This window comes from Pseudophryne corroboree, chromosome 6, assembly GCF_028390025.1.
Source record: "Pseudophryne corroboree isolate aPseCor3 chromosome 6, aPseCor3.hap2, whole genome shotgun sequence".
Taxonomy (NCBI): domain Eukaryota; kingdom Metazoa; phylum Chordata; class Amphibia; order Anura; family Myobatrachidae; genus Pseudophryne; species Pseudophryne corroboree.
The window spans coordinates 541,204,572-541,230,958 of record NC_086449.1 but is presented as its reverse complement, the minus strand read 5'-3'; the positions used below and the strand labels follow the sequence as shown (position 1 = coordinate 541,230,958).

The 26,387-nt window shown below is 42.0% G+C and overlaps 1 protein-coding gene across 1 annotated transcript in view; it reads right to left on the bottom strand.

The window, feature by feature from the left end:
• Nucleotides 1-26,387, bottom strand: part of LOC134934617 (solute carrier family 23 member 1-like) — a 319,416-nt gene that overhangs the window by 76,866 nt on the left and 216,163 nt on the right. Inside the window, exons 8-9 of the mRNA XM_063930011.1 lie at nt 14,805-15,058; nt 5,871-6,035 (exon numbers count right to left, since the gene is read on the bottom strand). Coding sequence (XP_063786081.1) covers nt 5,871-6,035; nt 14,805-15,058 — 419 coding nt within the window. The remainder of the gene's footprint in view (nt 1-5,870; nt 6,036-14,804; nt 15,059-26,387) is intronic.

The window sequence follows — 26,387 nt, the reverse complement described above, 5'->3', positions numbered from 1 at the left end:
TTGTTTGTGACCCCTCCCCCTTCCAGCACCTGATATATAATTATCTCCAGGTATGATTGAGCAACTGCCAAATTGTTTATCTGCTTGTGTGCAAGAGGCATTGAATGGGAGCAGCATTTGGAAGGCATGCTGTTCCTTGTAGTGCCAATGGGAGATCCTGGGGGTGGCTCCTGGGTAAGTTAGCTCTCTGTCTGGAAGTGTTTTAGTAATAGCCTTTATCATGAGGCCTACTGTGACAAATTACATGGCCATATGTGGGCACTGCTATTATGTAGGTTAGGACTGCTGTATCGGAGAAGCCGTGACGTGGCCAGCAGCTAAACATGTGTTTGCAAACATTTGTGACTAATTCTCTGAATTTTATTACCAGATAGGTTCAGGGATGGTTACAGGTAATTTTCAGTGTGCGGAAGGGAATTTAGGGGTGGGGATTTGAACACCCCTCCTCTCTGTCTGTTGTTTGTTTGTGACCCCTCCCCCTTCCAGCACCTGATATATAATTATCTCCAGGTATGATTGAGCAACTGCCAAATTGTTTATCTGCTTGTGTGCAAGAGGCATTGAATGGGAGCAGCATTTGGAAGGCATGCTGTTCCTTGTAGTGCCAATGGGAGATCCTGGGGGTGGCTCCTGGGTAAGTTAGCTCTCTGTCTGGAAGTGTTTTAGTAATAGCCTTTATCATGAGGCCTACTGTGACAAATTACATGGCCATATGTGGGCACTGCTATTATGTAGGTTAGGACTGCTGTATCGGAGAAGCCGTGACGTGGCCAGCAGCTAAACATGTGTTTGCAAACATTTGTGACTAATTCTCTGAATTTTATTACCAGATAGGTTCAGGGATGGTTACAGGTAATTTTCAGTGTGCGGAAGGGAATTTAGGGGTGGGGATTTGCACACCCCTCCTCTCTGTCTGTTGTTTGTTTGTGACCCCTCCCCCTTCCAGCACCTGATATATAATTATCTCCTGGTATGATTGAGCAACTGCCAAATTGTTTGTCTGCCATAGTTACCATAGGTGCATGGAGTACAGCTGTTATGGGGCCCAGAGCTGAGGGGGGCCTACTTCCTCTGTCAAAGTTACATGTGTAATATACATTTTTCACCACTGGATGGTACATATGGGCCCCTAAAAACTTTTCCCTTGGAGTCTACAATATATTTAGTTATGCCCGTGGACCTCCTGATTATAATGTAGTATAACATTATTGTTGCATAACATGAAGTAACTTGTCACAATATAAAGTGGAGGCACTAAAATGTGGCATAAAACAGTATGAACCTGGGACACTATGTCATAATGTGAATTGGAAGTATTGTGTTGCATAATGTGTACTGGCAGCCCTACAATGTGACATAATGTGAATATGGACACTACTATGGGAATAACATTAACTAGGGCACTACTATGGGGCATAAAATGAACAACTGCTACAGAGAGGTGTCTCTCTAGAAGCCTAGGGACAGGGGCCCCTTCAAAGTGTTGCTATTGGGCACATAAAGTTCTGGCTATGCCCCTACTTGGAGAGAGAACCCCTTATGAATGATTGAGAAGGTATTGTGATTCACCTGGCTTTGGGTCACTGGCAAATCCATAGCTTTATTACAGTACTACCAAAATACTTAGACTCATTCTCTGCACTTAATGTTTTTAGTTAAGACTATTAAGACTACAGCAACAATCCAAGACACTTGATAAGTATGTTAATGAATTGACTTCTGTGGAGAACATATTTTGTGTAACACTTATTTACATACTGTATGCTGACTAGCATTGTCATTAGTACACTAATCGATTACATACTGTATACTGTACTGTTTATTCTGTTGAAGACGTTTACATAAGGCAATAGCGTCTTGTTTAGACTCAGAGAGGGACATTTCTCTATATGTCTAGCTAATTGTACGGAATGAAATGAGAGATCAAAAAAATGGTAAAAAATTGGGTAAATATGATTTACAGAATGAAGCCAACTACATCTGTGTTGTATCAGCAACTATTCCTTGAGTGAAAATAATAGTTTTAGGGTCTTTTCTCTTAGTAGCCTCCCATCCTCATTCACATGAGATTACTGTAGATCTAAAACACGCTGCTTCAAGTTTGAATTGTAGTTGCAACTCCACATATACTCTGGGGCAGTCACTGACCAGTAGAGTACCAGTGGACAGATAAATGACATTTTCTTTTAATCCTCAGTTCTTGTGTGTTTTATAGCAGCCAGATTTTATATAGAAAAATGTGGATCAGCAAATTCCATTTAAAGCAACTTTGTGGGGCAGAACATACTAATCCATTACAGTAGTTTTGTTAAGCATTTGGAAGTCGGCAAACAAGCATACGGATTCATTCTTTCCTTTTGAAGTCAATGCTAATCTTCTATATTAGATTTAGTAACCAAAAATCTACTTTAGATAAATCATAATAAAGGTTCTAATATGGAAATTAGTCTGCAAAACCAGAAATCTAAGAATTTAAAACAACAACAACAAAAAACATTTTCAAGCAGCAAAATGTTTTTTTTTATTTCCCTGGTCACCATCAACCCAGTTAGACTTTGTGGCACTTCTTATCAACAGAGGCCTCATCTCTTTTATTGAAGCAGTTTTTCCACTGTGGAGACATGGCAGATTCTTCCTGCTTCAGTCCTAGTGAAGCCTTCATCTCTACTGCATCAACAGAAAGGAGATGTGGCATGTGAGGAACTGAGGTCTGTGACAATTAATATAGCTTCATTTCCCATGTCAAATATGTACTTTTTATACCCATATCCATATACATCCAATTTGTCTGTTTGCTCATTCTCCATAACATGTATATAACATGTATATTGCTGCTCACCCAATACTGTGTTTAAATCAACCTAAATATTGTTAATAGATGCAATTGTGTTATGTTGTCTGTTACCCTTTAGATAATGTATTTATGTTAGACCTAGTTTCCTATTGTTTTCATACACCACAGTGGACACTCAAAGGTGAGTCATATAAGGTACCATTGTACATGTTTGTTTACTCCCTAGTGTCCAAAAGTGAGCTGACCAGACAGGGTGGCTCCCTGATTGATGTAATCACCTTGATTAGAATATGTATTGTATTCCAATGCTCTAAGATCCTAAGACATAGAGGTCACACACACCCCAGCAATATGAAGCTTCTGGAGGTATAAGTAGAGCTACCCAGAGAGCTGAAGAGAGATTCTTTGATCCCAGGCTAAGAAGTAATGTTCTGTCAGGGATCTGCTTGGGGACCCATTATATTGGATTTATTTGGGACTCTGTATTGCTAGAAGAGAGTCTTTGCTCCCAGACTAAGAAGTAATGTTCTGTCAGGAGATTGTGGTGGGAATTGTCATGTGGAATTGGATTACAGAAGTGTGCTGAACTGTGTTATAACCTATTCTGTCAATAAACCCCGGTTGGTTTTTCATCTACCACCAAGCTTGAGTGATTTGGAACCCAATATCTTCGCATGGCATAAGATATAACAAGTGGCAACTCCCTGACAAGGTTACCTTTCTTCAGAATGAGAAATAATATTAGTACAGTAATCATATCAGTTAGAAAACATTGCTTTTGCTAGACAACCATTGGTAGAAACTTTCAAATATATCAAGGGTTTTAACAGTCCAGGAAGAAAACATTCTCCAAATGAAGAGAAGCAATAGGACACGTGGACATGCACTGAGACTGGAGGGGGGAGGTTCAGGGGAAATTTGAGGAAAAATTACTTCACAGAAAGTGTAGTAGACAAGTGGCATAGCCTCCCATCAGAGGTGGTAAAGGCTAAGACAGTAGAGCAATTGAAACATGCATGGGACAGACATAAGGATATCCTTACAAAGAAATAAGGATCAAATAAGGTTTGAGATAAAAAAAATATGGTAAAAAAAAAAGGGGCAGACTAGATGGGCCAAGTGGTTCTTATCTGCTGTCAAATTCTAAGTTTCTATGTTTCTATTCTTGATTCATTCTTCAAGTGCTGCTTCAATTAGAAAGTAACTTCTTGTTGTGAACCTTAAGGGCAACATATTGATGTACAAACACACATTTTCTACTCATACATATTGAATATTTAAATAAGCTACAGGAAACTACAGTAAGTGTACTCTCATGGACATGACAACAATATCTATTTCACTTAGTAGCACCTAGTAGTACAGATGAGAGTATATTTAATATTAGACGGCAACAAAGACAATTTCAGAAGCAAAAATAAATTCTATAATCTAAGGTCTTTCACTAATCATTGCCCAGATAACCATAAGGGAATTTATGTGGTACTTGTTCATTCTATGGATGCCGCATATCTGCCATTTCAGTTACTAAGTACTGAAACATGTTGTGTAATTACCAGTTCTTTACATCATGCTGGGATTTGCAGTTCTTCACAGCTGTGAAATCTCAGTAATGTTGCCTGAGCCCAAAACCACTGTACCCTGACTTATTATGCCACCAAACGCTAGTTACAATGGTGGTGGGCAATAATGGAGCATTGTAAGACACTGCAGGGATGTAGTGAAGTCAGAGTTCAGCGGTCGTGCGGTATGCCAGCTGCGCTCTGACTTTTTTTTTTAAAGGGCTAATCATTTACAAAGCATTATGTAGCCTCGCAAATGATTGCCCCTTTAAAAAAAGTCAGAGTTCGACCGGCATTTCGCATGGCCGCTCAACTCAGACTTATTACATCTTGAGCGCCCCAGTAGCACTTATCAGAACCAAACTCCCCCTGGAATGGCTGGTGAGTGTGGTACAGTGTTGCATGTATAATTAACACGTACCATGGTGGTCATTCCGAGTTGTTCGCTAGCTGCATTCGTTCGTTGTGCAGCAATGAGGCAAAAAAAGGCACGTCTGCACTTGCGTATGCAGCGCAATGCGCACGTGCGGCATACTATTACAACGAACGATGTAGTTTTACACAGGGTCTAGTGATGCTTTGCAGTTGCACAGGCAGCCGCAGAGTGATTGACAGGAAGAGGGCGTTTCTGCGTGTCAACTGCCGTTTTCAGGGAGTGTTCGAAAAAACGCAGGCGTGCAAGAAAAAATGCAGGCGTGGCTGGGTGAACGAAGGGCGTGTTTGGCCTCAAAACAGGAACTGAATGGTCTGAAGTGATCGCAAGCACTGAGTAGGTTTGAAGCTACTCTGAAATTTTTTTTTGTAGCCGCTCTGCAATCCTTTCGTTCGCACTTCTGCTAAGCTAAACTACACTCCCAGTGGGCAGCGGCATAGCGTTTGCACGGCTGCTAAAAACTGCTAGTGAGCGATCAACTCGGAATGACCCCCCATATCTGCTATCCATTGAAAGGAAAAATACAGCACTAGAGTTCCCTTTTATTGATCAGGAAGTTCAGTTGCAAAGAGTAGTACTGTAAGTATTAATTTATATATTCTGGCGTCTCCATAATGAAAACCTATAATAAAATAATCATATGAGTGTCAGTATTTTGACTAAATTGATAAAGAATCAATGCACAGCTTCCATCATGGGTAAAATTTATAAAATAAGCAACAGGAGGAAGAGGAAAAAAACTTATTTTAAACTATATTAGTTTTAATATTATCAAAAATTAAATAAAAGTAATATACATCTGCTGCAAACATATAATGTAGAAGGATAAACAGCATACATGGCTCAATGTTAGTCAACATTTATTACTGCTATACAGTGTGTATTCAACATTATTATTTGTTAATATTAAACTTACAGTATATATTAAACCCGCTATATTTTACAGTTAACATAAAAATGTATGAATAAGTAAAATATGTAAAAACAATTTATATTGCATAAGGCATATACATTTTCACAGCAATATATTAATAAAAACATACATATATAACTGCTGTAATTAGTGTACATTTCAAATTACCTGGAGATTTGACATTCCCACTGATGCAATCATGCCAAACATCACCATGAACATCCCTCCAATGACGGGCTCTGGAATTGTAATAAAAATAGCTCCAAATTTTCCAAATAGTCCTAGTAGGATTAAAAGGATACCCGCAATCTGCATGACTAAGCGGCTTCCAACCTAGAAGAGAATAGCCTATTGTTTATCTGTATCTCATTTGAGATTTATTCTTACAGTGCTTTAAGTTTGCAGTCAGCTTCCGGGTCTTGGCATGATCATCAAGACCCAGAAGCTACCACGACCAACTAAGTGACCGCTGGGCCACCAAGGATATGTCGACATTCCATTATGTTGTAAACTATCTTTGAGGTAGCACCCAGGTGCGAAACTAGTTAGAGGGAAAATTTGCTGATCATTCTACAAATTCCAACAGCTAATGGTGATCTGGTCCATAAGCTGGGAACCAAGGACGGCCAAACGTGACTCCTTAAATCAGAAACCGCCGGCTGGGTCTTCTGCAATGAGGACGCGGGCAACCAGCTGACGGGGAGAGTCAGATCTACACAGCCGTCCGCATACAAGCGGCTCCAGCTTCCCGTGCTCTGTTGAGCGGACATAGACGGGTGAGAGACAGCACCACACACCGCTGAGTGCAGCGCAAGATTCCGCAAAACAGCCAGTTGGGCTGCAGTGGTAAGCTGCCATACACGGCACATAAGCAGCAATCACATTACGGGACAAGTGCTCTCAGGATTGTTTGCACATAACGTGGGACACCATACATAGTGCCACTGCTTGTATATACAAGAGACTGCACCTTAAAACTGAAAAGCATACAAGTGTGCAAAAGTTTTCATACCATTTTAAGAAACATATATATATTATGGAACAATAAGCTGTGTGCATACAGCATATGAGTGGTAACCACAATTTGGGACAGCAATTTTAAACACAGTTGTTTCTACGTGCAAAAGTTTTCATACCATTTTAAGAAACATATATATCATGGAACAATAAGCTGTGTGCATACAGCATATGAGTGGTAACCACAATTTTGGACAGCATCTTTAAACACAGTTGTTTCTACAATATCTATATGGATAACATTTTAAAGTTAAATTGCACTTTTTTATGAAAGATGTATACTTAAGATTGGATACTATCTAGAGTGTGCATAAGTATTCATACTACATGTGGTAATATATATCAGGTGTTTTCCATTGTTATAGCAATTAGGAAAAGTATTTGATGACTTGTACACATGAATTCTATATAGTAAAAGCAGAACGTTACGTTACCCAATCTTTTTATATATATATATATTTTTTTTTTATTGAATAAATAAATCAGATGGTTATATATTATACAGGAGTTTTCATTCATATATGCACCATTTAGTATTTTAGCGCAAAACAGTCATTTTTTTGGTTCTTTGGTTTGCTTTAAAGTAAACTATATATTATATTGTGCATGATAATCCCCAGGAGATCAGCAGTTTCTGTCTTTCTGAGATAATTAAAGCACGCTGTCTGGTACCACCATTCCATGAGCAAATACACATTAGGTGATATATCGTTCCAGCATTGATCAGAGCAATATATCATATACATTGGCTAGTGTGTATGGGCGATCGCGCACTCCCGCTGTGTCATTCCCTGGATGGCGGCATGCATTTTAAATTTGGAGGTTAAAAATATATTATGCACCACATCATGCAGTGTGTACGGCGGCGCAATGTTGCGCTAAATAGAGTGACCTCATCGTTGGGTACACACATCATCCTAGTGTCTACCTGGCCTTAGATCAAATTTCTTCTGCACGCTAGTGTTTGACATAAACAATAACTGAGCATTTGATCATATCTCCATGCATTTACTCATTGAGTTCTGACTAGAGATGAGCGCCGGAAATTTTTCGGGTTTTGTGTTTTGGTTTTGGGTTCGGTTCCGCGGCCGTGTTTTGGGTTCGACCGCGTTTTGGCAAAACCTCACCGAATTTTTTTTGTCGGATTCGGGTGTGTTTTGGATTCGGGTGTTTTTTTCAAAAAACCCTAAAAAACAGCTTAAATCATAGAATTTGGGGGTCATTTTGATCCCAAAGTATTATTAACCTCAAAAACCATAATTTCCACTCATTTTCAGTCTATTCTGAATACCTCACACCTCACAATATTATTTTTAGTCCTAAAATTTGCACTGAGGTCGCTGTGTGAGTAAGATAAGCGACCCTAGTGGCCGACACAAACACCGGGCCCATCTAGGAGTGGCACTGCAGTGTCACGCAGGATGTCCCTTCCAAAAAACCCTCCCCAAACAGCACATGACGCAAAGAAAAAAAGAGGCGCAATGAGGTAGCTGACTGTGTGAGTAAGATAAGCGACCCTAGTGGCCGACACAAACACCGGGCCCATCTAGGAGTGGCACTGCAGTGTCACGCAGGATGTCCCTTCCAAAAAACCCTCCCCAAACAGCACATGACGCAAAGAAAAAAAGAGGCGCAATGAGGTAGCTGTGTGAGTAAGATAAGCGACCCTAGTGGCCGACACAAACACCGGGCCCATCTAGGAGTGGCACTGCAGTGTCACGCAGGATGTCCCTTCCAAAAAACCCTCCCCAAACAGCACATGACGCAAAGAAAAAAAGAGGCGCAATGAGGTAGCTGACTGTGTGAGTAAGATAAGCGACCCTAGTGGCCGACACAAACACCGGGCCCATCTAGGAGTGGCACTGCAGTGTCACGCAGGATGTCCCTTCCAAAAAACCCTCCCCAAACAGCACATGACGCAAAGAAAAAAAGAGGCGCAATGAGGTAGCTGACTGTGTGAGTAAGATAAGCGACCCTAGTGGCCGACACAAACACCGGGCCCATCTAGGAGTGGCACTGCAGTGTCACGCAGGATGTCCCTTCCAAAAAACCCTCCCCAAACAGCACATGACGCAAAGAAAAAAAGAGGCGCAATGAGGTAGCTGACTGTGTGAGTAAGATAAGCGACCCTAGTGGCTGACACAAACACCGGACCCATCTAGGAGTGGCACTGCAGTGTCACGCAGGATGGCCCTTCCAAAAAACCCTCCCCAAACAGCACATGACGCAAAGAAAAAGAAAAGAAAAAAGAGGTGCAAGATGGAATTGTCCTTGGGCCCTACCACCCACCCTTATGTTGTATAAACAAAACAGGACATGCACACTTTAACCAACCCATCATTTCAGTGACAGGGTCTGCCACACGACTGTGACTGATATGACGGGTTGGTTTGGACCCCCCCCAAAAAAAGAAGCAATTAATCTCTCCTTGCACAAACTGGCTCTACAGAGGCAAGATGTCCACCTCATCATCATCCTCCGATATATCACCGTGTACATCCCCCTCCTCACAGATTATCAATTCGTCCCCACTGGAATCCACCATCTCAGCTCCCTGTGTACTTTGTGGAGGCAATTGCTGCTGGTCAATGTCTCCGCGGAGGAATTGATTATAATTCATTTTAATGAACATCATCTTCTCCACATTTTCTGGATGTAACCTCGTACGCCGATTGCTGACAAGGTGAGCGGCGGCACTAAACACTCTTTCGGAGTACACACTTGTGGGAGGGCAACTTAGGTAGAATAAAGCCAGTTTGTGCAAGGGCCTCCAAATTGCCTCTTTTTCCTGCCAGTATAAGTACGGACTGTGTGACGTGCCTACTTGGATGCGGTCACTCATATAATCCTCCACCATTCTTTCAATGGGGAGAGAATCATATGCAGTGCCAGTAGACGACATGTCCGTATCCGTAATCGTTGTCAGGTCCTTCAGTCCGGACCAGATGTCAGCATCAGCAGTCGCTCCAGACTGCCCTGCATCACCGCCAGCGGGTGGGCTCGGAATTCTGAGCCTTTTCCTCGCACCCCCAGTTGCGGGAGAATGTGAAGGAGGAGATGTTGACAGGTCGCGTTCCGCTTGACTTGACAATTTTCTCACCAGCAGGTCTTTCAACCCCAGCAGACTTGTGTCTGCCGGAAAGAGAGATCCAAGGTAGGCTTTAAATCTAGGATCGAGCACGGTGGCCAAAATGTAGTGCTCTGATTTCAACAGATTGACCACCCGTGAATCCTTGTTAAGCGAATTAAGGGCTCCATCCACAAGTCCCACATGCCTAGCGGAATCGCTCCGTGTTAGCTCCTCCTTCAATGTCTCCAGCTTCTTCTGCAAAAGCCTGATGAGGGGAATGACCTGACTCAGGCTGGCAGTGTCTGAACTGACTTCACGTGTGGCAAGTTCAAAGGGCATCAGAACCTTGCACAACGTTGAAATCATTCTCCACTGCGCTTGAGACAGGTGCATTCCACCTCCTATATCGTGCTCAATTGTATAGGCTTGAATGGCCTTTTGCTGCTCCTCCAACCTCTGAAGCATATAGAGGGTTGAATTCCACCTCGTTACCACTTCTTGCTTCAGATGATGGCAGGGCAGGTTCAGTAGTTTTTGGTGGTGCTCCAGTCTTCTGTACGTGGTGCCTGTACGCCGAAAGTGTCCCGCAATTCTTCTGGCCACCGACAGCATCTCTTGCACGCCCCTGTCGTTTTTTAAAAAATTCTGCACCACCAAATTCAAGGTATGTGCAAAACATGGGACGTGCTGGAATTTGCCCATATTTAATGCACACACAATATTGCTGGCGTTGTCCGATGCCACAAATCCACAGGAGAGTCCAATTGGGGTAAGCCATTCCGCGATGATCTTCCTCAGTTGCCGTAAGAGGTTTTCAGCTGTGTGCGTATTCTGGAAACCGGTGATACAAAGCGTAGCCTGCCTAGGAAAGAGTTGGCGTTTGCGAGATGCTGCTACTGGTGCCGCCGCTGCTGTTCTTGCGGCGGGAGTCCATACATCTACCCAGTGGGCTGTCACAGTCATATAGTCCTGACCCTGCCCTGCTCCACTTGTCCACATGTCCGTGGTTAAGTGGACATTGGGTACAACTGCATTTTTTAGGACACTGCTGAGTCTTTTTCTGACGTCCGTGTACATTCTCGGTATCGCCTGCCTAGAGAAGTGGAACCTAGATGGTATTTGGTAACGGGGGCACACTGCCTCAATAAATTGTCTAGTTCCCTGTGAACTAACGGCGGATACCGGACGCACGTCTAACACCAACATAGTTGTCAAGGCCTCAGTTATCCGCTTTGCAGCAGGATGACTGCTGTGATATTTCATCTTCCTCGCAAAGGACTGTTGAACAGTCAATTGCTTACTGGAAGTAGTACAAGTGGGCTTACGACTTCCCCTCTGGGATGACCATCGACTCCCAGCAGCAACAACAGCAGCGCCAGCAGCAGTAGGCGTTACACGCAAGGATGCATCAGAGGAATCCCAGGCAGGAGAGGAATCATCAGAATTGCCAGTGACATGGCCTGCAGGACTATTGGCATTCCTGGGGAAGGAGGAAATTGACACTGAGGGAGTTGGTGGGGTGGTTTGCGTGAGCTTGGTTACAAGAGGAAGGGATTTACTGGTCAGTGGACTGCTTCCGCTGTCGGCCAAAGTTTTTGAACTTGTCACTGACTTATTATGAATGCGCTGCAGGTGACGTATAAGGGAGGATGTTCCGAGGTGGTTAACGTCCTTACCCCTACTTATTACAGCTTGACACAGGGAACACACGGCTTGACAAATGTTGTCCGCATTTCTGGTGAAATACTTCCACACCGAAGAGCTGATTTTTTTGGTATTTTCACCAGGCATGTCAACGGCCATATTCCTCCCACGGACAACAGGTGTCTCCCCGGGTGCCTGACTTAAACAAACCACCTCACCATCAGAATCCTCCTGGTCAATTTCCTCCCCAGCGCCAGCAACACCCATATCCTCCTCATCCTGGTGTACTTCAACACTGACATCTTCAATCTGACTATCAGGAACTGGACTGCGCATGCTCCTTCCAGCACTTGCAGGGAGCATGCAAATGGTGGAAGGCGCATGCTCTTCACGTCCAGTGTTGGGAAGGTCAGGCATCGCAACCGACACAATTGGACTCTCCTTGTGGATTTGGGATTTCGAAGAACGCACAGTTCTTTGCTGTGCTTTTTCCAGCTTGAGTCTTTTCATTTTTCTAGCGAGAGGCTGAGTGCTTCCATCCTCATGTGAAGCTGAACCACTAGCCATGAACATAGGCCAGGGCCTCAGCCGTTCCTTGCCACTCCGTGTGGTAAATGGCATATTGGCAAGTTTACGCTTCTCCTCCGACAATTTTATTTTAGGTTTTGGAGTCCTTTTTTTACTGATATTTGGTGTTTTGGATTTGACATGCTCTGTACTATGACATTGGGCATCGGCCTTGGCAGACGACGTTGCTGGCATTTCATCGTCTCGGCCATGACTAGTGGCAGCAGCTTCAGCACGAGGTGGAAGTGGATCTTGATCTTTCCCTAATTTTGGAACCTCAACATTTTTGTTCTCCATATTTTAATAGGCACAACTAAAAGGCACCTCAGGTAAACAATGGAGATGGATGGATACTAGTATACAATTATGGATGGACTGCCGAGTGCCGACACAGAGGTAGTTACAGCCGTGGACTACCGTACTGTACTGTGTCTGCTGCTAATATAGACTGGTTGATAATGAGATGTAGTATGTATGTATAAAGAAGAAAGAAAAAAAAAACATGGGTAGGTGGTATACAATTATGGATGGACTGCCGAGTGCCGACACAGAGGTAGCTACAGCCGTGGACTACCGTACTGTACTGTGTCTGCTGCTAATATAGACTGGATGATAATGAGATGTAGTATGTATAAAGAAGAAAAAAAAACCACGGGTAGGTGGTATACAATTATGGATGGACTGCCGAGTGCCGACACAGAGGTAGCTACAGCCGTGGACTACCGTACTGTACTGTGTCTGCTGCTAATATAGACTGGATGATAATGAGATGTAGTATGTATAAAGAAGAAAGAAAAAAAAACCACGGGTAGGTGGTATACAATTATGGACGGACTGCCGAGTGCCGACACAGAGGTAGCTACAGCCGTGGACTACCGTACTGTACTGTGTCTGCTGCTAATATAGACTGGTTGATAATGAGATGTAGTATGTATAAAGAAGAAAGAAAAAAAAACCACGGGTAGGTGGTATACAATTATGGATGGACTGCCGAGTGCCGACACAGAGGTAGCTATAGCCGTGGACTACCGTACTGTACTGTGTCTGCTGCTAATATAGACTGGATGATAATGAGATGTAGTATGTATAAAGAAGAAAGAAAAAACCACGGGTAGGTGGTATACAATTATGGATGGACTGCCGAGTGCCGACACAGAGGTAGCTACAGCCGTGGACTACCGTACTGTACTGTGTCTGCTGCTAATATAGACTGGATGATAATGAGATGTAGTATGTATAAAGAAGAAAGAAAAAAAAAACCACGGGTAGGTGGTATACAATTATGGATGGACTGCCGAGTGCCGACACAGAGGTAGCTACAGCCGTGAACTACCGTACTGTGTCTGCTGCGACTGGATGATAAATAATGATATAAAAAATATATATATATATCACTACTGCAGCCGGACAGGTATATATTATATAATGACGGACCTGCTGGACACTGTCTGTCAGCAGAATGAGTTTTTTATAGAATAAAAAAACACCACACAAGTCACACGACGAGTGTTTAACTTTTTCAGGCAATCACAATATAGTATACTATACTGGTGGTCAGTGTGGTCAGGTCACTGGTCAGTCACACTGGCAGTGGCACTCCTGCAGCAAAAGTGTGCACTGTTTAATTTTAATAATATGTACTCCTGGCTCCTGCTATAACCTATAACTGCTCCCCAGTCTCCCCCACAATTAAGCTGTGTGAGCGCAGTCAGATATTATACATAGATGATGCAGCACACTAGGCTGAGCACAGATATGGTATGTGACTGAGTCACTGTGTATCGTTTTTTTCAGGCAGAGAACGGATTATATTAAATAAAACTGCACTGGTGGTCACTGGTCAGTGGTCAGTCACTAGTAAACTCTGCACTCTCTAGTACTCCTAAGCTCCAGTAAATCAAGTGTCTCTGTCTCAATCTCACTCTCTCTCTTCTAATCTAAATGGAGAGGACGCCAGCCACGTCCTCTCCCTATCAATCTCAATGCACGTGTGAAAATGGCGGCGACGCGCGGCTCCTTATATAGAATCCGAGTCTCGCGATAGAATCCGAGCCTCGCGAGAATCCGACAGCGTCATGATGACGTTCGGGCGCGCTCGGGTTAACCGAGCAAGGCGGGAAGATCCGAGTCGCTCGGATCCGTGTAAAAAAAGCTGAAGTTCGGGCGGGTTCGGATTCCGAGGAACCGAACCCGCTCATCTCTAGTTCTGACATACAGTAGATTTGGAGGGCCAGACATTGGCATTAATGAGTAGGTGTAAGTAATAAATTGGCCATTGGGTATATAAGGATATAGCCCATTTTTTGAGTTTATATGTTCTAGGCTATTTTCAAAGTTAACCCTAAGTAAAAATTGTACTGAGTTTTTAAATATGTATTTATATATATTGAAATACAAAGTACAAAATGTAAATATTCAAATGTATCTAGCAATTGATGGGATAGAATAAAAAAAGTTTCTTCTACTTCTTTATCAGCATAGTCTGAAAGCTAGTATCTGATAATGATAAGAAATGAGGCCCTAGAGGAAGGACCCCGCTATTTTTTCTAACATTAAAGCTAGGGAATAGGTAATGAAGTAGTTAAATTACACATGTTATATGTTGTGGAATACATGGTTCAACTTAATTTGAAATAATTTAACCTTTGCCCTATTTACAGTATATTGAACATGATGATTTTGAAAAAAGAAAATGCACAAGAAATCATGGATTTAAGAAATTAAAAAAATATCTCTATGGATAAATATATTGTTTACATTTTGTAATTGGACTTTTTAAGTACATACTGTAATGTAAAATATACCTTTGTAATTCCCAAAGCTGCAATATTCTGGCTGTATGATGTTGTCCCATTTCCTGTTCCCCATATACCAGCCAAAATGCATCCTATGCCTTCCATTCCAATGCCACGATTTAAGGCATGTGTTGGTGGTATCGGAGCTCCAGATAATCTTGAACAAGTGTAATAATCACCAACAGATTCAATAGTGGAAGACAGCACCCCTGATATCATCCCCAGTACAGAGGAGAGGCTGACTGTCGGCCAACCCCATTGGCCTGAAAAACAAATAATGAAGTTTGAACCTACAGTATGAAACTTATGAATGAAATACAACAATATCATGGACACCATATATGCTATTTGTCATAATCTGACATTATAATTGTTTATACAGTAGAGATTAGCGGTTTTCTGGAAAATCGAACACACACAAGCTTTGGGGTTTTGAGTCAAACTGAGTATTGGTCATTTTGAGGTAGGATCTCTGATCTAAAAATGAATTTCTTGTGTTTCTGATGGCATGTAAGTCCCTCACGTGATTTACAGTGCCATTTCACACTGGCAATTAATGGAAAAGAATGTTATTGATGTTAATGAATTTAGAGATGTGCGCCAATCCCCGTGTTTTGGTTTTGGATCTGTGTTAACTTTGTGTTTTGGTTTTGCCAAAACAATGCTCATGTGTTTTGGTTTTGGCTTTGGATCTGAATTTTTTTTTTGTAAATATATAATATACATCTAAAATAGCATAATTTGGCATTTTTTTGTTCCTACGGTATTATTAACCTCAATAACAATAATTTTCAGTCACCTCCACTCAATTTTGACAATATCACAGTTCACAATATTGTTCACCAACATAGGTCAAAGGCTGGCTGGGTAAACTTAACGACAGAACAATGGCACAAACACACTGCAGTTTTTCTGTTTACAAATGTCTTGCAAATTAGTAATGTGTTATCAATAAGTAACCAACCAAACCAACACACAAGTGCTTTTAATAGACAACAATACAACACAGAAATTTACTAAGAATCATATGTGGAATATCATTGCTCAAAAGCAGTAGTAGTTAACAAACAGAAAATAAATATCAACAGCAGACATGGATGCCCCCTACACCTGTACACATGCCCCAAGGACATGGCTATTCTCACTGTCCAATCTATACCTCTTTTCAAGGGGTCCTGGACCAATGTTGACTCATCAGCCTTCTTGTTGAGCAGCTCTCCAAAATTTCCCAAACCATAAAAACAGTGTTCCGTACCTGCTAGATACAGTGTGGGGTACAGTGCGGAATACATTGTGACACACAGTTAAATATTGTAGGGTGATACTGTTTACCAAGGCCTGCGCCTATTTTTAGGGGTCCAAGCTAGCTGTTGGTGGGGACATATGTCACCTTTTTCAGCTTTTTAATGAGTGAGTAAAATGACTACCATTATGAAATTGTTTTAATAAATGGAATATTTATATTAGAGCTGAGCGGGTTTGGTTCCCTGAGAACCGAACACTACCGGACTTCACTACCCGAGCCCAAATCCGAGTCAGGCTCGGGTTTTCCCGCCTGACTCGGAAACCAGAACGAGGCAAAACGTCATCATCCCGCTGTCGGATTCTCACGGGGTTTGGATTCCATATAAGGAGCCGCGTGTTGCCACCATTTTCACTCCAGCATTGGAGAGTGTAGTGAGAGGTAGTGTCTCCGTCCACAGTGTCCTGCATCAGTACAGTGGTAGTGCCTAGTGCTGCATCAGTCTAGTCACAGTGGTGGTGTCCTCTGCTGCCATATGTCCAGTGCTGCTATATAAGTCCAGTCCAGTGGTGCAGTGTTGTCCTGCATCAATCCAGTGGTGGTGTCCCTGTGCTGCAGTATATGTCCAGTGGTACTGCCGTATATGTTCAGTGATACTGGCGTATATGTCCAGCGGTACTGGCGTATAAATCCAGCCATACTGCCGTATATGTCCAGTGGTACTGCCGTATAAATCCAGCGATACTGCTGTATATATCCAGTGGTACTGCCATATAATTCCAGTGATACTGCCGTATATATCCAGTGGTACTGCCATATACATCCAGTGGTACTGGCGTATAAATCCAGTCCAGTGGTACTGCCATATAAATCCAGTGATACTGTCATATATGTCCAGTGGTACTGCCGTATAAATCCAGTGGTACTGGTGTATAAATTCAGTCCAGTGATACTGCCGTATATGTCCAGTGGTACTGCCGTCTAAATCCAGTGATACTGCTGTATATGTCCAGTGATACTGCCATATAAATCCAGTGGTACTGGCGTATAAATCCAGTCCAATGATACTGCCATATATGTCCAGCGGAACTGCCATATAAATCCAGCGATACTGCTGTATATGTCCATTAGTACTGCCATATAATTACAGTGATACTGCCATATATGCCCAGTGGTACTGCCATATAAATTCAATGGTACTGGCGTATAAAATAAGTCAAGTGATACTGCTGTATAATTCCAGTGGTACTGGTGTATAAGTCAAGTGGTACCCCCATATAATTCCAGTGATACTGCCGTATAAGTCTAGTGGTACTGCCGTATAATTCCAGTGATACTGCCATATAATTCCAGTGGTACTGCTATATAGTTCCAGTGGTACTGACATATAAGTCCAGTGATACTGCCGTATAAATTCAGTCCAGTGGTACTGCCATATAAGTGTAAGCCTAAAAACAATATTGTGAGGTGTGAGGTGCTCAGAATAGACTGGAAATGAGTGGAAATTAATGTTATTGAGGCTAATAATACCGTAGGATCAAAATTACCCCCAAATTCTGTGATTTTAGCTGTTTTTATGTTTTTTTCAAAAATCATCCAGATCCAAAACCAAAAGCCAAATACGAAAGGGTGGTTTTGGCAAAACCAATCCAGATCCAAAACACGAGCATGGAACCAAAACACGAAAAGTACCGGCCGCACATCTCTATTTTATATCCAAATAAATATGTTCATCATACTCTTTCACCTGCCTTATAGGAAAGTTGTCCATTACCTGTAACCCGATGCACTCCACTGTCCCAGCTCTGCACTACCAATGCAATCCATTTTGTCAGTCACAAACAACCCAATACGCGGTCTGGTAGTGAGCACTGCCAATCAGCTATACTACTGCAGGAGCCTGTGCAAGCTGCACTGGATCCTTTTCTGTAAATCAGTAGGAAAGACAAGCAAGCACATGCTAAAGTCTCCTCTTCTTCCATGGCTGATTTGATAGCCAGCACCATAAGCCCATATTAGGAGTATCAAATTGGTGGCTGCAGGCAGCGGTGATAAACGACTGGAGTGTTTCCTGCATCACCTTGTTTTTTATTTCCAAGATCCTGCCAATACCAGTTTGAATCCCTCCGTCATCTGTTGGATTCACTGTGCGCATGCGTGAACTCAAGTGCACACATGTGCACTAACACTAGCAAACTCTGTAGCATTGGCGTATCTATAATGGGTGCAAGAGCACATCCAGCACCCATGTAAATATGCCTAACTTCCCTCCCCCTCCCCCCCAAAATCCCATGGCAGCCACTTCTACTGAAAGAAATCACCTATTTGCACATGCGCAGTAGAGATGTCCCTGGGAAGAAGGCGTGGATGGAATGTTCTTAGAGACCTATATATGCACAGTAGACTCTGGCACAAAGCCAGAGTCTCATGCATGGTGAGAGAGGAGGAGTCGAATCAGATCCTGCACATGGGCCCTCTACTCTCTTAGACCGCCCCTGCTCGCCAGTGTTCATCAGGTGATCAGGTGATTTTGTATCATCTGCTGCTACTCTCAACAAGATGGATACTTAGTTATGGGGTGTCACCGGCCCCTGATAATGAACAGGCCTCTTAGCAATGAACTGATGTACCTGATATGGTTTGGTTTCACTGTACATTTAAGGGTTAGATACAGTATGTAAGACTGTATTACGGGTAACACTGTTCTCAGAGGCATAACCAGAACTTTGAGAGCCACATAGCAACATATCGAAAGGGCCCCTGTCCCAATAATTCTTAAGATACCTCTCCACAGCATAGAAACATAGAAACATACATTTTACAGCAGACTAGACCCACTTGGCCCATCTAGTCTGCCACTTTTTTTTTTTACCATATTTTTACCTCAAACCTTATTTGATACTTATTTCTTTAATAAATAGTGGCAAACTGCTCTAATCAAGCTGGTAACAATCCTCAGGTGCTGCGGGAGGGGGTTACTCTAGACAAGAAAAACCAAAGGGAATTTTCCCACGCACTCAGCTGGCTGTTTGTAAGAAGAACTATATACTATAATATAAAATTATAAAATTATAGTAATAATAGAAAATGTAGAGCTCTTCGTTACATATGTTTTGCAAAAGATATGATAAGCCTCCAGGCCACTTCACGGCTGCTCTATTACTGGAGGTCCCTAACTAAGCATAAGTCCAGGGCTTGGACCCCACAAAGTCGGCTCAGGCCCGACCACCCTAGGGCAGCACACCATTGAGATACTAATGTGTTAATATGTGTTAAGAAAGAAGCAGAAGCTATGGGTTAGAAAGTGCTACAAAAATAAGGGTGTTAATAAAATACTCCAAAGAGTAATATTAGTGAAAAAATAGGAGTGTTACATAAGTACTAAATAAATAATATGGCGTGCTAATCCAAGGTAGCCCAGTCACACCAGACCTGGGGGGTACCACTCCCCAAACTCACACACAGCATAATAATAATAATAATAATAATAATAATAATATCCACTATGGGTCATACAATTGCTTAATGTATGGCCACATGATAATGGCACATACAAAACATATCCAGATTGAGAGCTAGCTTACCTGGAGGCACCCCTGTATCCTCCAAATGGCACCACAGGACCCAGCATGCCCTCCTAATGCTGGCTCCATCTATGCCTCTCTGAACTGCAATAAATAGTGGCAAACTGCTCTAATCAAGCTGGTAACAATCCTCAGGTGCTGCAGGAGGGGGTTACTCTAGACAAGAAAAACCAAAGGGAATTTTCCCACGCACTCAGCTGGCTGTTTGTAAGAAGAACTATATACTATAATATAAAATTATAAAATTATAGTAATAATAGAAAATGTAGAGCTCTTCGTTACATATGTTTTGCAAAAGATATGATAAGCCTCCAGGCCACTTCACGGCTGCTCTATTACTGGAGGTCCCTAACTAAGCATAAGTCCAGGGCTTGGACCCCACAAAGTCGGCTCAGGCCCGACCACCCTAGGGCAGCACACCATTGAGATACTAATGTGTTAATATGTGTTAAGAAAGAAGCAGAAGCTATGGGTTAGAAAGTGCTACAAAAATAATGGTGTTAATAAAATACTCCAAAGAGTAATATTAGTGAAAAAATAGGAGTGTTACATAAGTACTAAATAAATAATATGGCGTGCTAATCCAAGGAGGCCCAGTCACACCAGACCTGGGGGGTACCACTCCCCAAACTCACACACAGCATAATAATAATAATAATAATAATAATAATATCCACTATGGGTCATACAATTGCTTAATGTACGGCCACATGATAATGGCACATACAAAACATATCCAGATTGAGAGCTAGCTTACCTGGAGGCACCCCTGTATCCTCCAAATGGCACCACAGGACCCAGCATGCCCTCCTAATGCTGGCTCCATCTATGCCTCTCTGAACTGCAATAAATAGTGGCAAACTGCTCTAATCAAGCTGGTAACAATCCTCAGGTGCTGCGGGAGGGGGTTACTCTAGACAAGAAAAACCAAAGGGAATTTTCCCACGCACTCAGCTGGCTGTTTGTAAGAAGAACTATATACTATAATATAAAATTATAAAATTATAGTAATAATAGAAAATGTAGAGCTCTTCGTTACATATGTTTTGCAAAAGATATGATAAGCCTCCAGGCCACTTCACGGCTGCTCTATTACTGGAGGTCCCTAACTAAGCATAAGTCCAGGGCTTGGACCCCACAAAGTCGGCTCAGGCCCGACCACCCTAGGGCAGCACACCATTGAGATACTAATGTGTTAATATGTGTTAAGAAAGAAGCAGAAGCTATGGGTTAGAAAGTGCTACAAAAATAAGGGTGTTAATAAAACACTCCAAAGAGTAATATTAGTGAAAAAATAGGAGTGTTACATAAGTACTAAATAAATAATATGGCGTGCTAATCCAAGGTAGCCCAGTCACACCAGACCTGGGGGGTACCACTCCCCAAACTCACACACAGCATAATAATAATAATAATAATAATAATAATAATAATATCCACTATGGGTCATACAATTGCTTAATGTATGGCCACATGATAATGGCACATACAAAACATATCCAGATTGAGAGCTAGCTTACCTGGAGGCACCCCTGTATCCTCCAAATGGCACCACAGGACCCAGCATGCCCTCCTAATGCTGGCTCCATCTATGCCTCTCTGAACTGCAATAAATAGTGGCAAACTGCTCTAATCAAGCTGGTAACAACCCTCAGGTGCTGCGGGAGGGGGTTACTCTAGACAAGAAAAACCAAAGGGAATTTTCCCACGCACTCAGCTGGCTGTTTGTAAGAAAAACTATATACTATAATATAAAATTATAAAATTATAGTAATAATAGAAAATGTAGAGCTCTTCGTTACATATGTTTTGCAAAAGATATGATAAGCCTCCAGGCCACTTCACGGCTGCTCTATTACTGGAGGTCCCTAACTAAGCATAAGTCCAGGGCTTGGACCCCACAAAGTCGGCTCAGGCCCGACCACCCTAGGGCAGCACACCATTGAGATACTAATGTGTTAATATGTGTTAAGAAAGAAGCAGAAGCTATGGGTTAGAAAGTGCTACAAAAATAAGGGTGTTAATAAAATACTCCAAAGAGTAATATTAGTGAAAAAATAGGAGTGTTACATAAGTACTAAATAAATAATATGGCGTGCTAATCCAAGGTAGCCCAGTCACACCAGACCTGGGGGGTACCACTCCCCAAACTCACACACAGCATAATAATAATAATAATAATAATAATAATAATATCCACTATGGGTCATACAATTGCTTAATGTACGGCCACATGATAATGGCACATACAAAACATATCCAGATTGAGAGCTAGCTTACCTGGAGGCACCCCTGTATCCTCCAAATGGCACCACAGGACCCAGCATGCCCTCCTAATGCTGGCTCCATCTATGCCTCTCTGAACTGCAATAAATAGTGGCAAACTGCTCTAATCAAGCTGGTAACAATCCTCAGGTGCTGCGGGAGGGGGTTACTCTAGACAAGAAAAACCAAAGGGAATTTTCCCACGCACTCAGCTGGCTGTTTGTAAGAAGAACTATATACTATAATATAAAATTATAAAATTATAGTAATAATAGAAAATGTAGAGCTCTTCGTTACATATGTTTTGCAAAAGATATGATAAGCCTCCAGGCCACTTCACGGCTGCTCTATTACTGGAGGTCCCTAACTAAGCATAAGTCCAGGGCTTGGACCCCACAAAGTCGGCTCAGGCCCGACCACCCTAGGGCAGCACACCATTGAGATACTAATGTGTTAATATGTGTTAAGAAAGAAGCAGAAGCTATGGGTTAGAAAGTGCTACAAAAATAAGGGTGTTAATAAAATACTCCAAAGAGTAATATTAGTGAAAAAATAGGAGTGTTACATAAGTACTAAATAAATAATATGGCGTGCTAATCCAAGGTAGCCCAGTCACACCAGACCTGGGGGGTACCACTCCCCAAACTCACACACAGCATAATAATAATAATAATAATAATAATAATAATATCCACTATGGGTCATACAATTGCTTAATATATGGCCACATGATAATGGCACATACAAAACATATCCAGATTGAGAGCTAGCTTACCTGGAGGCACCCCTGTATCCTCCAAATGGCACCACAGGACCCAGCATGCCCTCCTAATGCTGGCTCCATCTATGCCTCTCTGAACTGCAATAAATAGTGGCAAACTGCTCTAATCAAGCTGGTAACAATCCTCAGATGCTGCTGGAGGGGGTTACTCTAGACAAGAAAAACCAAAGGGAATTTTCCCACGCACTCAGCTGGCTGTTTGTAAGAAGAACTATATACTATAATATAAAATTATAAAATTATAGTAATAATAGAAAATGTAGAGCTCTTCGTTACATATGTTTTGCAAAAGATATGATAAGCCTCCAGGCCACTTCACGGCTGCTCTATTACTGGAGGTCCCTAACTAAGCATAAGTCCAGGGCTTGGACCCCACAAAGTCGGCTCAGGCCCGACCACCCTAGGGCAGCACACCATTGAGATACTAATGTGTTAATATGTGTTAAGAAAGAAGCAGAAGCTATGGGTTAGAAAGTGCTACAAAAATAAGGGTGTTAATAAAATACTCCAAAGAGTAATATTAGTGAAAAAATAGGAGTGTTACATAAGTACTAAATAAATAATATGGCGTGCTAATCCAAGGTAGCCCAGTCACACCAGACCTGGGGGGTACCACTCCCCAAACTCACACACAGCATAATAATAATAATAATAATAATAATAATATCCACTATGGGTCATACAATTGCTTAATGTACGGCCACATGATAATGGCACATACAAAACATATCCAGATTGAGAGCTAGCTTACCTGGAGGCACCCCTGTATCCTCCAAATGGCACCACAGGACCCAGCATGCCCTCCTAATGCTGGCTCCATCTATGCCTCTCTGAACTGCAATAAATAGTGGCATACTGCTCTAATCAAGCTGGTAACAATCCTCAGGTGCTGCGGGAGGGGGTTACTCTAGACAAGAAAAACCAAAGGGAATTTTCCCACGCACTCAGCTGGCTGTTTGTAAGAAGAACTATATACTATAATATAAAATTATAAAATTATAGTAATAATAGAAAATGTAGAGCTCTTCGTTACATATGTTTAATAGAGCAGCCGTGAAGTGGCCTGGAGGCTTATCATATCTTTTGCAAAACATATGTAACGAAGAGCTCTACATTTTCTATTATTACTATAATTTTATAATTTTATATTATAGTATATAGTTCTTCTTACAAACAGCCAGCTGAGTGCGTGGGAAAATTCCCTTTGGTTTTTCTTGTCTAGAGTAACCCCCTCCCGCAGCACCTGAGGATTGTTACCAGCTTGATTAGAGCAGTTTGCCACTATTTATTGCAGTTCAGAGAGGCATAGATGGAGCCAGCATTAGGAGGGCATGCTGGGTCCTGTGGTGCCATTTGGAGGATACAGGGGTGCCTCCAGGTAAGCTAGCTCTCAATCTGGATATGTTTTGTATGTGCCATTATCATGTGGCCGTACATTAAGCAATTGTATGACCCATAGTGGATATTATTATTATTATTATTATTATGCTGTGTGTGAGTTTGGGGAGTGGTACCCCCCAGGTCTGGTGTGACTGGGCTACCTTGGATTAGCACGCCATATTATTTATTTAGTACTTATGTAACACTCCTATTTTTTCACTAATATTACTCTTTGGAGTATTTTATTAACACCCTTATTTTTGTAGCACTTTCTAACCCATAGCTTCTGCTTCTTTCTTAACACATATTAACACATTAGTATCTCAATGGTGTGCTGCCCTAGGGTGGTCGGGCCTGAGCCGACTTTGTGGGGTCCAAGCCCTGGACTTATGCTTAGTTAGGGACCTCCAGTAATAGAGCAGCCGTGAAGTGGCCTGGAGGCTTATCATATCTTTTGCAAAACATATGTAACGAAGAGCTCTACATTTTCTATTATTACTATAATTTTATAATTTTATATTATAGTATATAGTTCTTCTTACAAACAGCCAGCTGAGTGCGTGGGAAAATTCCCTTTGGTTTTTCTTGTCTAGAGTAACCCCCTCCCGCAGCACCTGAGGATTGTTACCAGCTTGATTAGAGCAGTTTGCCACTATTTATTGCAGTTCAGAGAGGCATAGATGGAGCCAGCATTAGGAGGGCATGCTGGGTCCTGTGGTGCCATTTGGAGGATACAGGGGTGCCTCCAGGTAAGCTAGCTCTCAATCTGGATATGTTTTGTATGTGCCATTATCATGTGGCCGTACATTAAGCAATTGTATGACCCATAGTGGATATTATTATTATTATTATTATTATTATTATTATTATTATTATTATTATGCTGTGTGTGAGTTTGGGGAGTGGTACCCCCCAGGTCTGGTGTGACTGGGCTACCTTGGATTAGCACGCCATATTATTTATTTAGTACTTATGTAACACTCCTATTTTTTCACTAATATTACTCTTTGGAGTATTTTATTAACACCCTTATTTTTGTAGCACTTTCTAACCCATAGCTTCTGCTTCTTTCTTAACACATATTAACACATTAGTATCTCAATGGTGTGCTGCCCTAGGGTGGTCGGGCCTGAGCCGACTTTGTGGGGTCCAAGCCCTGGACTTATGCTTAGTTAGGGACCTCCAGTAATAGAGCAGCCATGAAGTGGCCTGGAGGCTTATCATATCTTTTGCAAAACATATGTAACGAAGAGCTCTACATTTTCTATTATTACTATAATTTTATAATTTTATATTATAGTATATAGTTCTTCTTACAAACAGCCAGCTGAGTGCGTGGGAAAATTCCCTTTGGTTTTTCTTGTCTAGAGTAACCCCCTCCCGCAGCACCTGAGGATTGTTACCAGCTTGATTAGAGCAGTTTGCCACTATTTATTGCAGTTCAGAGAGGCATAGATGGAGCCAGCATTAGGAGGGCATGCTGGGTCCTGTGGTGCCATTTGGAGGATACAGGGGTGCCTCCAGGTAAGCTAGCTCTCAATCTGGATATGTTTTCTATGTGCCATTATCATGTGGCCGTACATTAAGCAATTGTATGACCCATAGTGGATATTATTATTATTATTATTATTATTATTATTATTATTATTATGCTGTGTGTGAGTTTGGGGAGTGGTACCCCCCAGGTCTGGTGTGACTGGGCTACCTTGGATTAGCACGCCATATTATTTATTTAGTACTTATGTAACACTCCTATTTTTTCACAATAATATTACTCTTTGGAGTATTTTATTAACACCCTTATTTTTGTAGCACTTTCTAACCCATAGCTTTTGCTTCTTTCTTAACACATATTAACACATTAGTATCTCAATGGTGTGCTGCCCTAGGGTGGTCGGGCCTGAGCCGACTTTGTGGGGTCCAAGCCCTGGACTTATGCTTAGTTAGGGACCTCCAGTAATAGAGCAGCCGTGAAGTGGCCTGGAGGCTTATCATATCTTTTGCAAAACATATGTAACGAAGAGCTCTACATTTTCTATTATTACTATAATTTTATAATTTTATATTATAGTATATAGTTCTTCTTACAAACAGCCAGCTGAGTGCGTGGGAAAATTCCCTTTGGTTTTTCTTGTCTAGAGTAACCCTCTCCCGCAGCACCTGAGGATTGTTACCAGCTTGATTAGAGCAGTTTGCCACTATTTATTGCAGTTCAGAGAGGCATAGATGGAGCCAGCATTAGGAGGGCATGCTGGGTCCTGTGGTGCCATTTGGAGGATACAGGGGTGCCTCCAGGTAAGCTAGCTCTCAATCTGGATATGTTTTGTATGTGCCATTAT